The 19,328-nt window shown below is 30.3% G+C and overlaps 2 protein-coding genes across 2 annotated transcripts; one reads left to right on the plus strand and one right to left on the minus strand.

Moving 5' to 3' along the window:
* The first annotated feature begins 2,877 nt into the window (after positions 1-2,877).
* On the plus strand, positions 2,878-11,576 carry LOC103498426 (probable CoA ligase CCL6). Its single transcript, XM_008461021.3, has 19 exons — positions 2,878-3,085; positions 3,841-3,907; positions 4,011-4,100; positions 4,238-4,294; positions 4,699-4,747; positions 4,840-4,916; positions 5,431-5,470; positions 5,557-5,651; positions 5,745-5,909; positions 6,060-6,170; positions 6,259-6,346; positions 6,446-6,512; positions 6,599-6,674; positions 6,759-6,876; positions 7,168-7,413; positions 8,553-8,692; positions 8,870-9,052; positions 9,139-9,258; positions 11,316-11,576. The coding sequence occupies exons 1-19, from the start codon at positions 2,937-2,939 to the stop codon at positions 11,361-11,363; spliced, it is 1,986 nt and encodes a 661-aa protein (XP_008459243.2). The 5' UTR covers positions 2,878-2,936; the 3' UTR covers positions 11,364-11,576.
* Positions 11,577-13,574: 1,998 nt separating this feature from the next.
* Positions 13,575-16,294, minus strand: LOC103498423 (cold-regulated 413 plasma membrane protein 2-like). The gene is made up of 4 exons (XM_008461016.3): positions 16,022-16,294; positions 15,528-15,635; positions 15,369-15,439; positions 13,575-14,133 (listed from the first exon to the last, which is right to left on the minus strand). Exons 1-4 carry the CDS (start codon positions 16,195-16,197, stop codon positions 13,880-13,882), a joined length of 609 nt encoding a protein of 202 aa, XP_008459238.2. The 5' UTR covers positions 16,198-16,294; the 3' UTR covers positions 13,575-13,879.
* Between the last annotated feature and the right edge of the window lie 3,034 nt (positions 16,295-19,328).

Below are 19,328 nucleotides of genomic sequence, written 5' to 3' on the forward strand. Positions count from 1 at the left end.
GAAAGACAAATTAACTTTGACCAAAATCACTGTTTCTTTGGATAAAACACATAACTTCTAGTAAAATGATTGTCCAACAATATAAAAGCCCCTTCCCTTTCAAAGTACTATTATAATTACAACAAAACTATATACAAATACATATATATAAATATGCAAAAAAAAAAAAAAAAATTTACGAGTGAGGTCTATTCAGACAAATCTATAGTATGAACAAACGGAATATCGTAGTGTTAAAAATTTTCCTTCAAACTTGAGTGCTTGTTAAACTACAACTTATTTTATCGTTAATCAATTACTTGGTCTATATAAATATAGCAGTATGTGGTTAGTTTTTTTTATTCTCTTATTTTTTACTTTTTTTTTTTTTTTGTTATGTACCAATTTGTATTTCTAGATTGATAAACCGTCGATTAATAATGCTAATTAAAATCTTGGAATAAACATAGCATTGACTTGTAATTTTATCAATTAAAGCTTTAAACTTACACAAGCCAACTGACTAGACTATCGGTTAAGATTATACATCCCTTTGAACTATCAAATTTATATATCACTAGATCACTAATATTTTGAAAAAACTTTAGATACTTATCAATGAAGTGTTTTTGTTGTCGAATTTTTCAAGTAAATATAAAAGTATAGGGATAAATAGATTAAAGAAACAAATTTTAATTAAGGTAATGAGGGATGTCATGTGTGAGAAAGTTGAAGAATATTAATTAACTCATTTGATCTTGACAAGTAGTGTTAGGGAGGAAAAATATATTTTATGTTACATCAATTACATTATTTAATATCTTTGTTTAAATCTTGACTACAATTCAAGTATTGTTTAGTCTGAAAAACAAAACCCTAAACTCTCCCAAAGATTTAAGAGTTGAAATTCAAAAAAGAAAAAAAAAAAAAAACTACTTTTGTTATTAAATTTAGGCTTTATTTTATTTTGGTCAATGGATTTTGAAGATCCATTTTAGTAAATTGACTATTAAAAAATGTCTTGATTATTTTATTGTTAATTACTCCCTTATTTATTTATTCAAAATCAAATCACCTATTTGTTATTATAATTTGACAACAATGCCTTAGAAAAAAAAATACGAATTTGCAAAAAAAGAAAAGGTTATTTTTCCAACAGTTTTAAAATATGAAGTAAATCACAGATCGATTTTAGAGTTTCCATTTATAATGATTTAATATGAATACTTTCCGATTTATAATAGTTTATTAATTATGAATAAACTTTAGCTTTTATATTAAAAATTAATGTTAAAATTCGATGAAACTATTTTTGAATTTAGATCAATAAATTGAAAAGTAAATGACATTTCTTTTTCTTAAATTTTCAAAACTTAAATATATAAAGATTACAAGACTTGTTAGAAAGATAATACTATAGATTTAAAGAAAATAGTCTCTTTGATCAGACACATCTACGAAATTTTAGATAAATTAGTATCTTAATGCAATGGAAAGAAAGTTACCCTATCAAGACATTATTACACATAGACGTAAATTTACGTTTATAAGCTTTTAATTAATCAATGATTTAAAACTATTACCTTTGTCTCTCTTTAGTCAAGATCATATGACTTTTCAAGAAACTAAATTGGTTTGAAATTTGTATATATAAGTGTATATGTATATATTTGTTTGGCATCCTTCATTAAAGGGGAGGCTGAAAAGGATGCACTTAATTAATATATGCACATATATATTAGTTGGGATTGGTTTTGGGGATTCCCCATTTTTCAACACTTTGCCTTCATATCTACCTATATTTAATGTCACACTTACCCTATTTACTCACTCCACCTTTTTATTCTGTTTCTTATTTATTTTTCCAACAAATAAATTCCCCTTGTTCTAGTTACACTAACTTTCAATAATACCAACTTTTAAAAGCGTTAAAATTAGCCTATTAAGTTTGCAATAATCATAAAAATTGGACTCTAGATTGATAAAATTTGAATCTTTCAAACTTATATAATCACTGCAAAATGTATACGATAAATGTAAGTTTGATAAGTTTAAAGATTTAAATTTAAATTTTGAATGTTTAAGAATGTAATTGCAATTGCTATCATACTTTAGGGATGAGTTTTTGCAATTTGGACTTATTTATTTTTACAATGGGAGAAAGAGATATAACGGTTGATATTGAAGTTGATAATTTGTCTTTTCATGTCATTTTCTTATAATATGTTTGAAAGTCTATGATTTTGATTCTTGAGTGATATGAGATTGCAAACAAAATGTGTTAGATTACGAGAAGATTATTATATTATTTTATGTAGTAAACATAAAATTTATTTTCCGATCAACTCTTTCCTCTAGACCTATATAACGATAGAAAATCGTCATACTTATTTGTCATGGCTTATCGAGATTATCTCAAAAAGTAATATTTAGTTCACAATTATGTTAAAAATAAAGTATAACAATACATTCTACCAATTTTTCCTTTAGTATTACCTTTAAAAATTTAAAAATTCAAATAGTCCCGTTATATTATTATTAATTTACGAACTATATCCCAATAAACAAAATAAGAAAAATGTATTTGAATAGAGGTATTATCATAGACCATGGATTCAAAAATTTATATCTTCTTTACTAACAATTGGGTACAAAATTTGAAAATAGTATGAGAAGGATGAATTCATCCTTCATATATCTAAAGAAAAAAAGGTAAAAAGTATTTTATTATTGTAAGAAAAATATGAAATTAATAACATTGGTAGAGAATAGTATGAGAAAGGTGGTGTAGCTTTGGTGAGAAATTAATGCATTTAGCTCAACTCAACCAACCAACCAACCTCCCCCAACACCCCCATCCCTCTTGTGTCTTAAAAGATCAAATGTATTAAACTCACTGCTACCACTTCATAAGCATTTCATCAATTTGCAGCACCACAGAGCCTTTGTTCATCACAATGTCGACCCCTTACACGGTGGTCGTGGAAGCGGAGACACCCGAGACCGGCGGAAGGCCATCGGCAGGCCCAGTCTATCGGAGCATCTACGCTAAAGATGGACTCCTGCAATTGCCTGATGAGCTTGAATCTCCATGGCAATTCTTCAGGTTCCCCCATTTCTTTTCTTTGCACATTTCCATGACATTTTTCTTTTCATGGATTTAAGTATTATAGTCTTTTTTTTTTTTATTATTATTATTATTATTTAGATTTAGTTTGGTCGCACATTTAAAAGTTACACTTTTGTCTTAAAAGTTCAGAATTTTGTTTCACCTTAGTATTTAAGTTTCAAAATACAACAGATTTTACTTAAAGACTACTTTACTCTTTAGTAATTAACCGATTAACTTAAAAGAATTATAACTAATTAATTAAATTTTAGGTGAATTATTGAAAATATTTATAAATATAATAAAATTTAATTATCTTTTTATATAGACATATATAAATGTATTACTATTTATGAATATTTATTAATAGTTATTTTTAAATATAATAAAATAAATTAAAATATTTATAAAATATAATAAAATTTTAGATTTTTATTAATAATTAAAATAGAAGAACTTTTATCACCGATGTTTATTTATTTAAGAACATAAAAACACTAGTTTATGTTAATGAATTATGAGGGACTAATTTCACAAAACCAAATTACAACCCAAAACATGAATAATATCCACGAACTGGAAAAAATGAAAAAAACCGCGAAAATTCAAAAGAAAAATGCACAAAATTTTTGGATTGTGTAGTTGATCAAAAATCAAACGTACCATTTGAGGAAGTGATCGCATTTCTTAACCATGATATGAGTTTTTGATCGGTGGAACTTCGGCGAACAATATGATTTTGTGTCTTCCAGTGATTCCGTCAAGAGGAATCCCGGCAACCGAATGCTCGGTCGTCGGCAAACCAACGGCGACTCTAAGGTAACAATTTCCAGCGAACTCTGAGCCTTTGTGGAATTAAATAATCAACCTTAAAAGCTGAAATTGAGTTAATGGAACTGTTTATTTTTATTGAACTTTGCAGGCGGGTTCCTATGTATGGCTCACATATCAAGAAGCATATGATGCTGCAATCAGGATGGGATCTGCAATTAGAAAGCGTGGGGTTAATTCTGTAAGTTCAAGTGATGTCCAGTGAAGTGGCTGTGTTTAGAAGCTCTTACTTTTTTTATTATTGTTCTAAATTTTTACTATGCTTAGAGGAATTATGTTTTGCCCAGTTGTTACTGATTCCTTTTTTGGGTTTTATAGGGCGATCGCTGTGGTATATATGGTTCCAATTGCCCTGAATGGATAATTTCGATGGAGGTATGCAATTTTGTGTTTTTTGACGATGCATGTGGGGTTGAGATTTAGGGGGACAATAACCAATGTGTGGGCTAAATCCGCTAATTTGTTGGACTGTTCGCTTATTTCCCCTCCTTTCATGTTATTTCTTCTCAAGTTATCCCTCATGAACGTTTGATTCAAAAGTTGAGCTTCTAAATTATTTTAATATTTTTTCCTATATTTTCTGTTGGGCCGTAGCTAAAATATCAGGACAGCATTAGGCTATGAATATAAAATAGGGGAACAGTATTGTCTTTATGACATTTTCAGAAATTTTGAATTTGACATCATGCGCAAAGTTTAAGTTGATAGGCTAGAGCTCTCATTTCATCTGTTCTTAACACTGAGGTTTGAGAATTTGATGCACCCTTTGTTACCTACAGGCCTGTAATAGCCAAGCTATCACTTATGTACCGCTGTATGACACACTTGGTATGGTTCCATATTCTTTCTGGCACCTTTTGAACTTTAAGAATAACAGAATAGTAGCTTGAGCTCCTGTATTGACAATCAAACTGTTGCAGGTGCTAATGCTGTCGAGTTCATCGTTAACCATGCTGAAGTTTCAATTGCTTTTGTTCAAGAAAACAAACTTGCTTCTGTACGTCTCCATGTTGCTAACCTTGTCATTCTTACCCCTTGTATATAGAATTGCTAATTATTTAAGTTGTTCTATGGATTATTGTTTGGCATTAGTGTTTTTTGAACTGGAAAAGTAGGCACAATAGAGAGCCCTGGATCTGAGTGCTAAGTGCCAAAATATGCACATAGTTTTTTTACTTTTTGCCTGGTGTGGCAAATGATACAAAAATAATAAATTTATTTATTAAATGTATGTTGTTTCCGAGCATGAGATACGGAAATTTTTTGAAGACATCGGGGCTTTATTTAAGATATTGTAAAGAATATCTGCATACAACCAATATGCTTCTTACCTTTGTTTTGTACTTTTCCCCCCAAAAAATAGATAATTTAAAAGCCCATAAAAACCACATACCTAACTGTGCTTTTAAAAATATAATTGGTTTTTGAACAAAGTCCATTTTGTTCAGTGTGAAAGTATAAATGTATAGCTGCCATTTCTAAATGTCCCCTCCATTTTGTTCGTTGTGCAGATTTTTTCATGCCTTCCCAGGTGTTCAAATCAATTAAAAAGTATGTTGTATTAATTTAGAACTTGAATTGCACTTTCTTTCTAGAGTTTTGTAACTCTAACCATTGTGTATCATTTTGGTTCACAGCTATTGTCAGTTTTACCAATGTTTCAAGCGTACATAAGAAGGAAGCTGAAGAACTGGGAGTATCTTGCTTTTCTTGGGAGGAATTCTATCAGTTGGTACTATACGTTTTTCTCTCAACCATTTATTGTCTTATCATTAGCACCATAGCAGCATCTCTATTTTTTTTTTTTTTTTTAACTTTGCTCCAGGGAAGCTTGGACTGTGAACTCCCTTCAAAACAGAAGACCAATATCTGCACGATAATGTACACAAGTGGAACCACAGGGGAACCGAAAGGTGTTATACTCAATAATGCAGCTATAATGGCCGAAGTCTTGTCTGTGGACCACCTACTTTTATTGACAGATAAAGTGGTAAGCAGCCAAATATAAATTTTGACCTGATGAAGGAAGTGTGGGAGTTCTTTAATGACCATGTGCCGTTGTAGTTTGATTAATGTTCTATCACATTTTTCTCATATTTTGCATGACAACTGTAGTAATTACACGATGGTAACATTACAGGCAACAGAAGAAGATTCATATTTCTCATTTCTTCCTCTAGCCCATGTGTATGATCAGATAATGGAGACCTATTGCATCTACAAGGGTTCATCTATTGGGTTTTGGCGTGGGGTAATTTTGATCACTTGAAGCTTTTGTGTTTTCGACCTCATGCCCTTGTGTTTTGAACTTATGCAGGTGTTTTTGTGCAAATTTGCAGGACATCAGGTTTTTACTAGATGATATTCAGGAACTGAAGCCAACAATATTTTCTGGAGTTCCTAGAGTTTACGATCGTATTTATTCTGGTATAATACACGTTCTTGTTTTGTCCACATAATTTGATTACAACTTAATGTTTTGAAATTACACGGTTTAAGTAATTTCCATAACCTTTATTGTTATAGGTATTCTGAACAAAGTTTCTTCTGGAGGCAGTTTGCGGAAGATGTTGTTCGATTATGCATACACTTAGTACGTTTGAATTCTATACTTAATATATTGGTTTAAATTACCTGTATTATCACCTATTGTGTAACTTACAAACTGAGTGCTAATAGCAAGCTAGGATATTTGAAGAAGGGTCTGCTCCAGGAAAAAGCAGCACCTCTCTTGGACAAGCTTGTATTTGACAAGGTTTGTCATTTATTCTGTGTTTGTATGTTCATTTAAATGTAAGGCTTCTTTTATATGATTAAAAGTGCTTTTATACTTTGAAAGATAAAAGAAGCATTTGGTGGGAGAGTTCGCCTTTTTTTATCTGGTGCTGCACCTTTGCCTAGGCTTGTGGAAGAGTTCTTGAGGGTTACCAGTTGTGCAACTCTAAGCCAAGGATATGGTATGCAAGATACTATTTATTTTGTTTTTACCTAATCAGACTAGATTCACCTTAATATAACTTAAGTCTTTGTCTTCTGTAAAAAACAAGTGCCAGTTATCATTGAGCAATATCATTCTTGGAGAAGCTGCATTTTTTTCTTAACAAGCGACTGTTTTCATTAAGCGAAAGAAAAAGGAGAAAGTGCCTTTTATTTCTTTTTGGCAGAAATTGAAGCAAAAAATTAAACTTTGAAAAGAACACAATGCATTAGTAATTCTTTTAATGAGCTTGTATGTATTACAATTTTAGGCCTTACAGAAAGTTGTGGTGGATGTTTTACATCCATAGCCAATGTTTTCACCATGGTGGGAACGGTTGGAGTTCCAGTTACTACAATTGAAGCAAGGCTCGAGTCAGTTCCTGATATGGGGTATGATGCACTGGCCACCACACCCCGTGGAGAGATTTGCATAAGGGGAAGTACCTTGTTCTCTGGATACCATAAACGGCAAGATCTAACTGACGATGTTCTTATTGACGGATGGTTTCATACAGGTAAAACTACATGCTAGAATCTATACTATAATTAGATGGGATTGGAAGGGAGAAAGTTTCTCTACATAATTTGTACTTTTTCTCCATTCACTCATTTTCATATACGTTTCCATATCCATTTGGTTCTTGCAATCATCTGTGAAAATTGTTTCCTTAAAGTAGTTAATTTCTTCCAATTTTCTGTACCATCAAATAAAAAATTAGCATAACTGGGTTGATTGGATGAAGGTGCCAAATAAGTTTCAAATGTAGCAGGAAGTTCAGTACAAACACATTTGTTTTAGAGAAGTGTTTCATACTGATTATGTCACTTTAATGCAAGCATCTTGCGTCTGTTTGAGAGAGGGTTTCAATTAAATTTATGCAAGCTTGGTATTTGTTTTGAAAGTATTGTAGAAATGCCAACCTGATTATAGTGCTTCATGCTTGTTTAAGCATTTTTGAAATTTTTTTGAAAAGTGAAGATGATAATAAAAAAAAAAAAAATTGCATCGGATAACAAAAAAATTTAGAAAAAAGCAGTCAATAGCACATCTTTTTTGCATATTGCAAATACGAAAAATATGACAAATAATTAGATATATCAGAAGGTTAACAAAGGGCTATCAGAGGACTATCTGCTTTTAAATTTATAACCTAGAAAATGTAGTGACATGAGCTCTACTATCATAATTTTTTTTGCTATTTTTGGAAACGCCCCTTAAAAAATGATAAAATATAGAATTTATAAATACATGAAACACTAAGTTTCGGTTGGTGAACACCAAAAAATATTAACTTTCTTTGCTTAACTAACAAAGCTTGAAAGAACATAATAGCTCCTTTGGGTTAATTCCATCTGTTCCTGAGTAGCATCTTTCAAAAGAGTTTCTACTTAATTTGAGACGGTCCAGTTGATCCCAGACCTTTGAGGTTTTGTTTACTTTTTATGTGTAGCCACTATGCAAATCCAGGTCATTCACATTTAATCATGTTGCAAAGCTAGAAATTTTTCTTTAGGTGCAACTTGTTATCTATTTCAAGGTTAACGTTTTCACCATTATAAAATACATTTCAATGGTTTACTCTTATCATTTTAACATTTGTTTTATAAATGCCATTAGCTATTTACTAGAAAATGACATGTATACATATTACAGGGGACATTGGTGAATGGCAGCCTGATGGATCTATGAAAATAATTGATCGGAAAAAGAATATATTTAAGCTGTCACAGGGGGAGTATGTTGCAGTGGAGAACATTGAGAACATATTCTTGCAATGCCCTCTGATTACCTCGGTAGGAGAAATTGATTCTTGCATAACTGAGATACATTAGATGACAGTTTTGTTTATTTGGATACTTTCTCTAATGGTCACATTTCTTTTGCTCATATTGGAAGTACGTGCACTTTTAAAATTTTAATTTGTATCTTTCCTTTACTCATTGCAAAAAAATAATTCCTGTGGTGTACAGATTTGGGTCTATGGAAACAGTTTTGAGTCATTTCTTGTGGGTGTGGCGGTTCCTGATCAAAAGGCCTTGGAGGATTGGGCACAAAACCATAATGTGACTGGTGACTTTAAATCTTTATGTGAGAACCTCAAAGCAAGGAAGTATATTTTGGATGAGCTCAATAGTAATGGTCAGAAGCACTGTGTAAGTATCTTTTAGATGTTCAAATTCGGTTGGGATCTTATTGTTTACAGAAACTTCTTTATCTAATCTGGTAAAATATTTGGCAGCTTCGAGGATTTGAGCTATTAAAAGCAATTCATTTGGAACCATATCCCTTTGACATGGAGAGGGATTTGATAACTCCAACATTTAAATTGAAGAGACCACAACTGCTTAAATACTATAAGGTACAACTTTTCCCACTTCCAAATTCATTCCTTTAGCATTTCTGCTCTTCTCTTTTATTCGGAGCGGAGCTTCTTTATGTTTTGAGTGTTAAACTCTGGCCGCTGCTTGATTCAGTGTACTGCCTGTTAATGTTTATTTTTGGCCATTAGGGCTGTGTTTCAAAAAGGTATCCATACCATGAAAGCCATTTCTTTGAATTCCATTTGGTTTCCCTTCTCTTTCTTTACGCGCCCAACATAGGAAAAGGACGTGCATGTAACTTCCCAATTGGCTGTGATTTGATAGGAATAAATTATTGAAGAAGAATTCACCCAATGCACTCCATGGCATTTTGGTGGGTACTTAACCGCTTTACTACATTGGTCATCCCATTCTAATCAATGTGGGACAAAGACATCCAATACTACCTTGGTTCCTAACAAGATTTTATTTAAACAGAAACCTTCCCCCCGAAAGAAAATTCTCTTTTTCCCTGCAAGGATCCTTCTATCATTTATCAAAATAACTCTCCAAACAATAGCTGGTTTCCTCTCTGTATAGGTGGACATAAAGAAACTGTATGTATGTATAGAGAGGTAGTTCAAGAAAGTGTAAGTTGGTTGAAGAGAATGTGGCTAAAGAGATATATCATATATATGAGAGAATGAGTATGTATGTATAGAGAGAGGTTAGTAATAGAAAGCGCATATGAAGATAGATTTAAGAAAGTATGGGTAGTATATAGAGATGGATGACAGAATGTATATGGATACAGTTTTGGAAGAGAAAGCGTATTACGATAAAGTGAGAGGAAAGGTGCAAGATAAATTAATGATAAAGCATTAAAAAAATTGAAGCCACCAATCAATTGTTTTAATAAGAATGCCATTGTAAGTGTGACATGTCTTTGATTATTCGAGATCACTCTAGAATTTCCCTAATTAAAAATTTCTTTTGGAAGGGAGATTGTATCCTTTGTGTACAAAAACCAAGATATAGAAAAAATTAGAGGTCTAAATAACCCACACCACACCTCGGACTACCTAAACCAAATCGTAAAGATTGGATTGCGTTTGAATTTTTTCTATTTTGGTTGGAATGGATTGGGTATTGGATTTAATAAATTTTTTGTTGGTTGGTCCAACCTAACCCAAGTTACTTATATACTATAAAAAGTAAAACATATTTTTCTTAGGTGATGGATTTTTGGATTTTTAACGTTTTTCTTTTATGTATGTTTTAGTTTAACATTTTTAATAGATATCATGAATATCTGATATTTAAAATTTGTTCTTCTTATAAAATTTTAGGACATGTTTGGTAATCGTTTTGCTTTTGTTTCTTATTTTTGGAAATTAAACCTATTTCTAATATATGTCCTTCCGTGATTTGCATTTTGCTTAAGTACAATAGTTGAATTCTTAACCAAATTCCAAAAACAAAAACAACTTTTTGAAAGCTAATTTTTTAACTTTCAAAATTTGAATTGGTTTTTTAAATTATAGGCAGAATGTAGATAGCAAAGGAAGAAAGTTCGACGTGAGACGTAGTGTCTAAAGATTTAATTTTGAAAAACAAAACCAAAAACAAAATGTTTACCAAGAGATTTTAGAGACTTGTTATAGATAAATTTAAATTTAAATATTTTAATTTAATAAGAAAAAATTAATAATAAAATTTAGGTTGGATTAAGTTGGATTAAAGACGGTGTTTGGATTTTTTGGGTAACCAACCCAACCAATTCGAATTTTTGGATTGGTCCAAAAAATCCTATAACCCAATCCAACCAATGAACACTCATAGAAGGGGTTAGTCTCTATCCTATAAGCTATAACATTGTCTAGTGACATGAAACACCACAAAATTCTTTGAAAAATATATTCTTTTTTCTAACGAAAATGCTACTGAAAAAGGTGTTTCCACACAATAGTTAACCTCACCAGGAACTACAATCCAAAGCCTATATACAACTTCTGATATCTCATTGTATGATGGCAGTTTATCTATTGATGTGCAAAGTGAGACTTTATTGTGTTTCATTTTATTTGGTTACTCTCTTTTTTAATTTCATCCACAGGAGCAAATTGATCAACTCTATGAAGAGGCAAAGAACGCAAAGAAATGAAAACTTCAGTACGTAACATTACATATTAAAATAGTGTTGTACAAAATATTAGAAGAAGCCATCCTTTAATTTATTATAGCATCTTTTGAAATTCTAATAAGAGGAGAATATTACGATGAAAATAGTGAGGGGTAGTGATTTTGTCAATTTTTGTGGAAGAACTTTGATATTTGGTAGACAATAAGCTTATTATTTACTATTGAAGTTGTCAAAGTGTGACTTTAAATCTAAACTTTTCACACACACATAGCAGGAACAAAATCTTAGGAAGTTTAAAGGTGATTAACATTAAACTGTTTGACTTTTTCTTAACTTGTTTTTCAAAACTAGTGCTTTCTCCTCATTATCAAGTGCAACTTGTTAAAAAAAAAAAATACAAAACAAATCGTAAAACTACTCTTGCTAGTAGTTGCAACGATATTTTTAAACTTTTAATAGTAACAATTGAGTTGCTTGTCTTTTAAAATAACTTTATAACTAAATCTACTATTTTAAATAAAAGAATTAATGAAAATATTTTTTAATATAGCAAAATGTTATTATCTATTGATGATAGGTAATGATAGATATAGATAGACATTTATCAACGATAAATGATAATATTTTTTAATTGTCTATCATTAGAAGAAACTAATATTTGGTATATTTGTAAATATTTTAGTATATTTTGCTATATTTGAAAACAATCATTCCCAACGGAGGTTTCAATCCCTCTAAATTTCCGATTTGTAATCTCCACCATAACTCCTAGTAAAATTAAATGGAGAATTTTGTAGAAATGAACAGTGAAAGTGAAGAACAAAGATAGAGATAGAAAAGGTATTCTTAACCTCGCCCTACCCAAACGAGTGGTGGGGGTGAAATCTGAAGGGCTCCATAAATCCAACCGGATATCCTACACTACATCCTAAGAATATTCTCTTAATTTTGGTAGTGATTTGAGTTCTTCAACTTTGGGTTGGAGAAAGTTGTTTTGGTAGCAATTAGCCAACTGCTACCCCCCAATTAAAGCATATAGATAGGCACATTCCCTTGACTTGACTTGAGTGGCTATCCACCAACAAAGAGAAGTGGTCTCAATTAGCCCATCTCTATCAATCAATGTCTATATCAATATGTGGGATATGATGCCTCTATCCTCCAATAAACAGGTGTCTTTTTAGATTTTATCATGAGGTACATGATTCGAAATTCACCAAAATAAATCCATAACCTTAATATCTAGAGGACTTTTCTTTTTTATTGAAAAGAGTTTATCATACTATTTATTAAAAAGAAAAATATTGATAAACACATATAGTCTCTTTTGGTTTCTATAAATAATAATGCTAATTATAGATTTCTACAAGCTTTTATTGTTAATAAACATTTATAGACTTCTATATGTACCTATCAAGATACACTTTATTAGAAAATTAATTAAAGAGACATTAACATGTTAAATTGTTATTGATTAGTTATTAGTGCAATTTTTACTCTTTTTTCACATTGTATAAATACTCCCGGACAATTCTTCAATAAAGTGAGAAAATCATCTTTATAGTTTGACCTTCCTCTAAAAGACTTTTATTCGTTTTTATCACTGATAAACTTTTATTAACGTCTATCAATGATAGACTTATATAAATTTCTATCCACGTATACATGAGGTGTAACAAAATGTAAAATCTTTTACTGTAATTGATCAATTATCCAACTAGAAATTATTATGTGGTAAGATTTTTTTTTCTCTAAATTTGATCATTATTCTTTTACGATATGATAAATAGAGAGACTATATATAACTATATATGTATGTAGATGCAGCCAAATCTACACTTTAATTATAGGGTAATTATAATGTGTAGCAAATTTTAGAATAGTTATTAAATATGTAGCAATATTTTTAGAAAATTGAAAATATAACTAAGTCTATCGGTGATAGAATTCTATTTGAGGTTTATTAGTGATAAACCAACATTTGTTACATAGTCTATCAGTAATAAACTCCTATCATTGATAGATTTTGAAAGATTTTGCTATATTTGCAATTATCCCCGACCAAGAATTGATTAATTGAAGTCTTTTTATCTTCTACAGTGTATATATATATGGTTACACTTAAAATTTTAAAATTTCAAATTTAAACATCTCTAGAACCGAAAATCCATTGCTCTAATTTACATTATTTGTGTAATCCACGAAACAGGCCAAAATTTGTGACCCCATAAATTTAATTTTAATTATCATCATTATTTTGCAATAAACTCTGTTTGTAGCACATTGACCCTTTAATCTTCACAATCAATATAACATATATTATCTCACTTTTGTCCCACAAAAGAAATGATACACAAATCGTTTGTGAGAGACTCCTCATCTAACTTTACACTGATACAGCCCCTATATTAAGACAATCAAACAACCAATTTGAAAGAGAAAAAAAAAAGGTTAAGACACAAATCTCACAGCCCACATTCCCAAACAATACAAAGTATCAATAATCCATAATTGCATTTTGAAAAAAAGAAAACCAATCAAAGAACACGGAGTACCAACGCCCAGACAGGGAAAACGAAGAGAAGGATGATGCCGATGGTGTTTGAGATGCCATTCGCTTTTGTGAATGAGTTTCTGAATCCACCAGAGGCTCTGATGTGTTCTTGCAGTAAATAGCATGATATGATCAGACAGATTGCTTCTCCGATGGCGTCGTTTCGTACGGTGGAGGCAAATAAACTTGGAGCCACCACAATGAGAAGTATCAAAGCTCCAGGCAGTTCAAGCCAATCTGTAGAGCATGGAATGCAATAATTATACTTCCACAAGATAATAGATTAACTCATGTGATGTGAGATTACTATTATTAACTTGAACCTTTTTAAGTAAAGAAAAATACTATTCTGTGGCTAATTTCGTAATACTATTCTGTGGTTAATTTCGTAATACTATATATTATTTCTTTAAGTTTGAGTTTAGTTTCAATTTGGTTTCCTAAGATTTACCCCTTTAAATTAATTAATAATGAACATTAATTAATTACATTTCTCTTAAATTAATTAACGAAGATTAACATTCAAGATGGAAAATTAAAAAATTTAGGACAACGATCAAATTGAAACAAAATTCGAATCTCAAAGATAAAATTGTAACATTTGAAGAGACCAAATAAAACAATCTAAACCTCCAACAAAAGGTATTATCCCTTTTACTTATAAGATTAAAGTATGTATAATTATGAATGATGTTTGGCATGTAATTTGTTCCTTTTAGCTTTGGTGAGTCAAATTATCTTGGTGCTGGGAATACAAATGTGAAAGTAAGTTTTGAAGATATATAAAATACCCAAAGGTAAGTTTTGAAGATATATAAAATACCTAAAGGTACTTACCATATTTGAACTAAAGTTTTGGATCTTTTGATTACTTTAAAGTTCTACCTGTCAAACTTCATAACCTCAAAGTTGTCGAAAAAGGTTTGATAATGGATTTTTGTTTATTAATTGTTTCTTTATATCAATGCTTAAAGGGTTTGAAAATAGAAGAGATGGGTCTTTCAAAATCCTGTTCAAAAACAGTTTTCCTGTTTACATATTGTTTAAATATTAAGAACATGTGTGATAGGAAGGAAAAACATCTTTCCAGAACAAAATAAACATTATTCTACCAAAAGTTTTTGTAATAAAATTAAGCAACCCATAGTTTTCAGAAAACCAAAGAAATTTTCTTTTCAAATTTAGTTAAGATTTCAAAAAATACTTTTAAAAAGTGAAGGAAAAAATTAAAAAAGAAAAGCAGGCAGTTCATAAGGTAGAAAGTTAATCTAAAAGGGAAGAGAGCAAAAATGCAAATAGAAAAAACTAGTCATTGTGGTAGTCATCCAAAAATCTCTATATGAAGATCAGAACTACTAATGGCTCTAAATCTATATCAACATACTTATAAGGTACACAATCTGCACTTATTATCAACCAAAAATGAATGCAATAAATGTGTAATCATTATAATCAAGTCGAGGCTAAACTACCTGGAAATCGTCGCGGGAAGAAGAGACGGAGCACAACAGCAATAACGGCAACCCATTTTCCAAACTCTCCCCTGCAAAGAGAAAGCAATTTAACCAAAAAAAAAAACGCAATTGCAGAAGCTTCATTTGAATGCAATTGCTCGGAGTGGAGATGATCACCTGAGAAAACCGAAAATCAAACCGGGAAGACTAAAGAAAATGTACGGAATCAACAATGAAGTAAGGATATTCGTCTTCCAGTTCGTCCGATCCAAAATCAACAAGTAACTGCATTTACAAAGAATTGAAGTAAAATTAAAACGATCTATGAAAACCTAAAAGTAGATAAATCGATAAGGCACGGGAAAAAGAACACTCAGAAGCACATATCTTAATGTAACATGAATCATTTCCCTAACTAAATCATAGTAATACTCCTCAACCACTTCATCACATAAATCAACAAACAAATTACTAAAGTCAAGTAGAAATCAATCGCAAAACACACAATTCCTCGAATCAAAATCACCAATTAGCTTTCTCAAAACAAATAAATTCCACTAAAATAACCGATCAGCAGCGACGAACCACAAACAAACAACATCACCATAATTCAGCAATCAAACAAACAGCAAAGACCTAAAGAGAGAGAGAGGGGGGGGGGGGGGACATACATAGCAGCAAAGGAAGCAATCCATTGGAGAAAAGAAGCAGTAAAACCCGAAGCACCGAGCTTAACAGCGTGTGTAGCAAGCTTTCTAGCAGCGTTACCAAGTTCTCGGAGATCAGAGGAAATCAGATCGGCAGCGTCAGAATCCGTCACCATTTTCAAGTGGTTGGGTTTCACCATCTCCGATCTCGAAGAAGAAGAAGAAGAAGCGAAAGTTTCGAAGCAGAGTACTGAAAGACAGATAGGATTTTGTGTGTTAAATATATAAATAAAGAAATGGATTGGATCAAATTAACGATACCACGTGGACCTTATAATTGACGGCCCCACATTTTTTTTATTGCTTTTTCTTCAGCCACGTGGCATTCTCGACTTTTCTTTTATTTATTTATTCATTTATTTTTTAAATTAAAAGTTGTCGTTATTTATTTTTTTATTTTATTTATATTTCTAATTAATTAATAAGAACTAAAAAGATGACGTGTAAAAATGAAATTGCTTTCTCTACCTTTTAATTTCTAATGACTTGTAATCAAATATATATATATATATATATATATATTATAAATAACATACGTGTTAAATTAGTATTGATAGTCTATTATTGAGTTAGAGTATTTCTTTACAAAGCTTATTATAAAATAATTAAATACATTACAGCTATCTCACCAAATTTTATTGACAAAATCATCTTTCTACTAACAACTTCAGGAATATTTGAAATTATTTTCTAAACTTTAGAGATTAGAGTGATTATACTCTCTCTCTCTCTCTCTTTTTTTTTTATTTTTAACTCTGTTGAGTAATTGGATATCGATTTTATCTTTTAGTCGAGATAAATTTGATTTTGTTATCCATACTTTATGGTGTCACACACTTCTAAAAATAATTTAATAACTTTTTTATTAATATATTTTGAGATCAAATTAATTAATTTTTTTTAGAAATGAATCATTTAAGGGGCATTATTTTTGAACTTTTAGCTTACAAGGGAAGTTATTCATTATCTCAACATGACAATGACTTTATTTGTTAGAGAAAAATGGGAAAATTGATCACAAATTATTGCCCAATTTTGGGAAGACTACTTATATTTTTAATTTCTTTTTAGTGTCAAATACTTGTTCTCCCCTGCTAACTTAATTTGACCAAGTAGTTATGATAGGCATTGGAAATCTTGAGGAGGAGAAGGTAATTCTAACTTTTTTGTAAAATTAATAAATTACCGATCAAATTAATTAGTATTCGAAAAAAAAAATATAATTGATTCTAAAATAGTTAAAATATCTTATAATTATATTTTCAATTCTTCGAAACAGACTTTAATATACAAAAGTTATATTTTAGAATGTGAAATTTAATATTAAATTAATCTTAAATAATTAAAAATATATTCAAAATTAATTTTAAAAAGGACCAAAAATGATTTAGAAATCATTGCAAATATGCACTCTATCTAGATTAAATTAAAAGTGATTAGTATTTTAGTATTTATAGATCAAAAACAATTGTAATATAATAATCAAATCTAAAATATTTGTAGATATTATATAATACAAAAGAATTTAGAAACATAACAAAATTTTGATGTTACTCTTAATTAATCATTTATAACTAATATGATTAATTTTTACACTTTTTTATTAGTTTCAACTTTCAACTCTATTCGGTTTTACTATATTTTTTTTTAACTATTTTTTTAGTTACTTGTGTTATATTTTTGATTATACAAATAACAAATTGGTACTATATTTTTCTTTTATTATTTTGTTTAACATATTGTACTCAAACTTTGCTATACTTTATTTTGAAAAACTTTATTTTTTTCATCCAAAATGGGTTAATTTAACTTTTATGATTATAAATGGTCAATTTTGAATTGGTACTATGTTTAATTTCTTTTGATTTCAAGAATGGTAAATGTAGAGATAAAATATCATTAATCTTTAAAAATTTTAATTAATGCCTTTAATTACCAATCTCATCTCCACAATGCTTTTATGATGTTTGTGAATCAAATTTGAGAACAACCGATAACTCACTTTTTTTTAATTAAAAAGAAAAAACATAGAAAGAAATTAGGTGTGATAGAGAAGATTATATTTAGGGCTAAATCAAAAGTCAAGTATTTCTTGGGAAGAAAACCAAATAAGGAAAAAATAGGATCTTCAACACAAGTACTGGTTTGACAGATTTGTGAACTTTACAAAATCAAATTTGAGTGAATTTGTTGAATCTATTATTAACAGTGAGTCAAATTTACAATTTCTCATTTAAAAGTAAGTGAGGCTGATTTTATTGTTTTCATATTTAAAAGTTATATTTTGAGGTGATTAAGACTATGAAATGGTACATAAGTCAAATGCCAAAATTGTGTACCATGCACAAGAGTCACACATGAAATTCATCTACATGGTACACACGTATTATGATACACCATTGCCAACGTGCGTGTCTAGGTTTAGATCCATGTCATGTTAGACATATATAAGTAGTACATCTTTTAAGCCCTAATCACTTACATAGTACACGAGGTATGGGGCGCATGTGCAACTAACACTCAATTGGTATTAAGTTGGCAACGTTTGTCTAAGTCAAATCCATGTTATATAGATCGTGTATTACATAAATAATTCCTTTATTAACTCATGAACGTACTATTAGAATCGTTTTTATTTCACGTTATTTATAAAAGAAAAAAAAGGGTAAATTTGAGTAAGTAAATTTAAGTATGAAAAAGTCAAATTCAAACACTAAACGATGTTAAGATCATTGCATCAAGACAACATATGTATTAGAATATTTGTTGAGATGTTTCTTGTAGAGACAAACTTGTCTCCTTTTATAACTTTGTCTCATTTGCCTCAATTTTAATTTTGAAGGAGTTCATATGACTTCTATAAACTACCCTAATACTAATAAGTTTTGAAACTTACATATAAGTTTATTAATTTTGCATTTGCTTTATACTTTAAATTATCTTGCTCATCGACTCATCGATAATTATAGACATCTATACTTTGATATAAAATGAGACTATCTCGACGCACCAAAACGCGTTAGGATAGAGAACGTTGAGAAATAAATCCTAAACTGAAGCAGTTCCCTATGCGTCGGTCGTTGTCATCTTTTCCGACATTGTATCAAGTATGTCGGACTTGCCTATATCGTCCTCAACACTTTATACGTAAACGTCGAAGAAAATGAAACATTTAAATAATAACTTCCATTTTTCCCAATGCCATGCACACCTACATCGGGATGTGGTCATTATTCCCGACGTCTGGTATACAAACGTCAGGGAAAAGGAA

The sequence above is a fragment of the Cucumis melo genome, chromosome 11 (assembly GCF_025177605.1).
Source record: "Cucumis melo cultivar AY chromosome 11, USDA_Cmelo_AY_1.0, whole genome shotgun sequence".
Lineage (NCBI taxonomy): Eukaryota > Viridiplantae > Streptophyta > Magnoliopsida > Cucurbitales > Cucurbitaceae > Cucumis > Cucumis melo.

Bases quoted from the DNA above. Each gene is read 5' to 3' on its own strand.
- LOC103498426 (XM_008461021.3), top strand. From the start codon at position 2,937: ATGTCGACCCCTTACACGGTGGTCGTGGAAGCGGAGACACCCGAGACC. The intron at 3,908-4,010 runs GTAACAATTTCC...TGAACTTTGCAG, and splicing joins AAACCAACGGCGACTCTAAG to GCGGGTTCCTATGTATGGCT. The intron at 6,877-7,167 runs GTATGCAAGATA...TTACAATTTTAG, and splicing joins AACTCTAAGCCAAGGATATG to GCCTTACAGAAAGTTGTGGT.
- LOC103498423 (XM_008461016.3), bottom strand. From the start codon at position 16,197: ATGGTGAAACCCAACCACTTGAAAATGGTGACGGATTCTGACGCTGCC. The intron at 15,636-16,021 runs GTATGTCCCCCC...TTGTAAATGCAG, and splicing joins ATTGCTTCCTTTGCTGCTAT to TTACTTGTTGATTTTGGATC. The intron at 14,134-15,368 runs GTAGTTTAGCCT...CATGCTCTACAG, and splicing joins CTTCCCGCGACGATTTCCAG to ATTGGCTTGAACTGCCTGGA.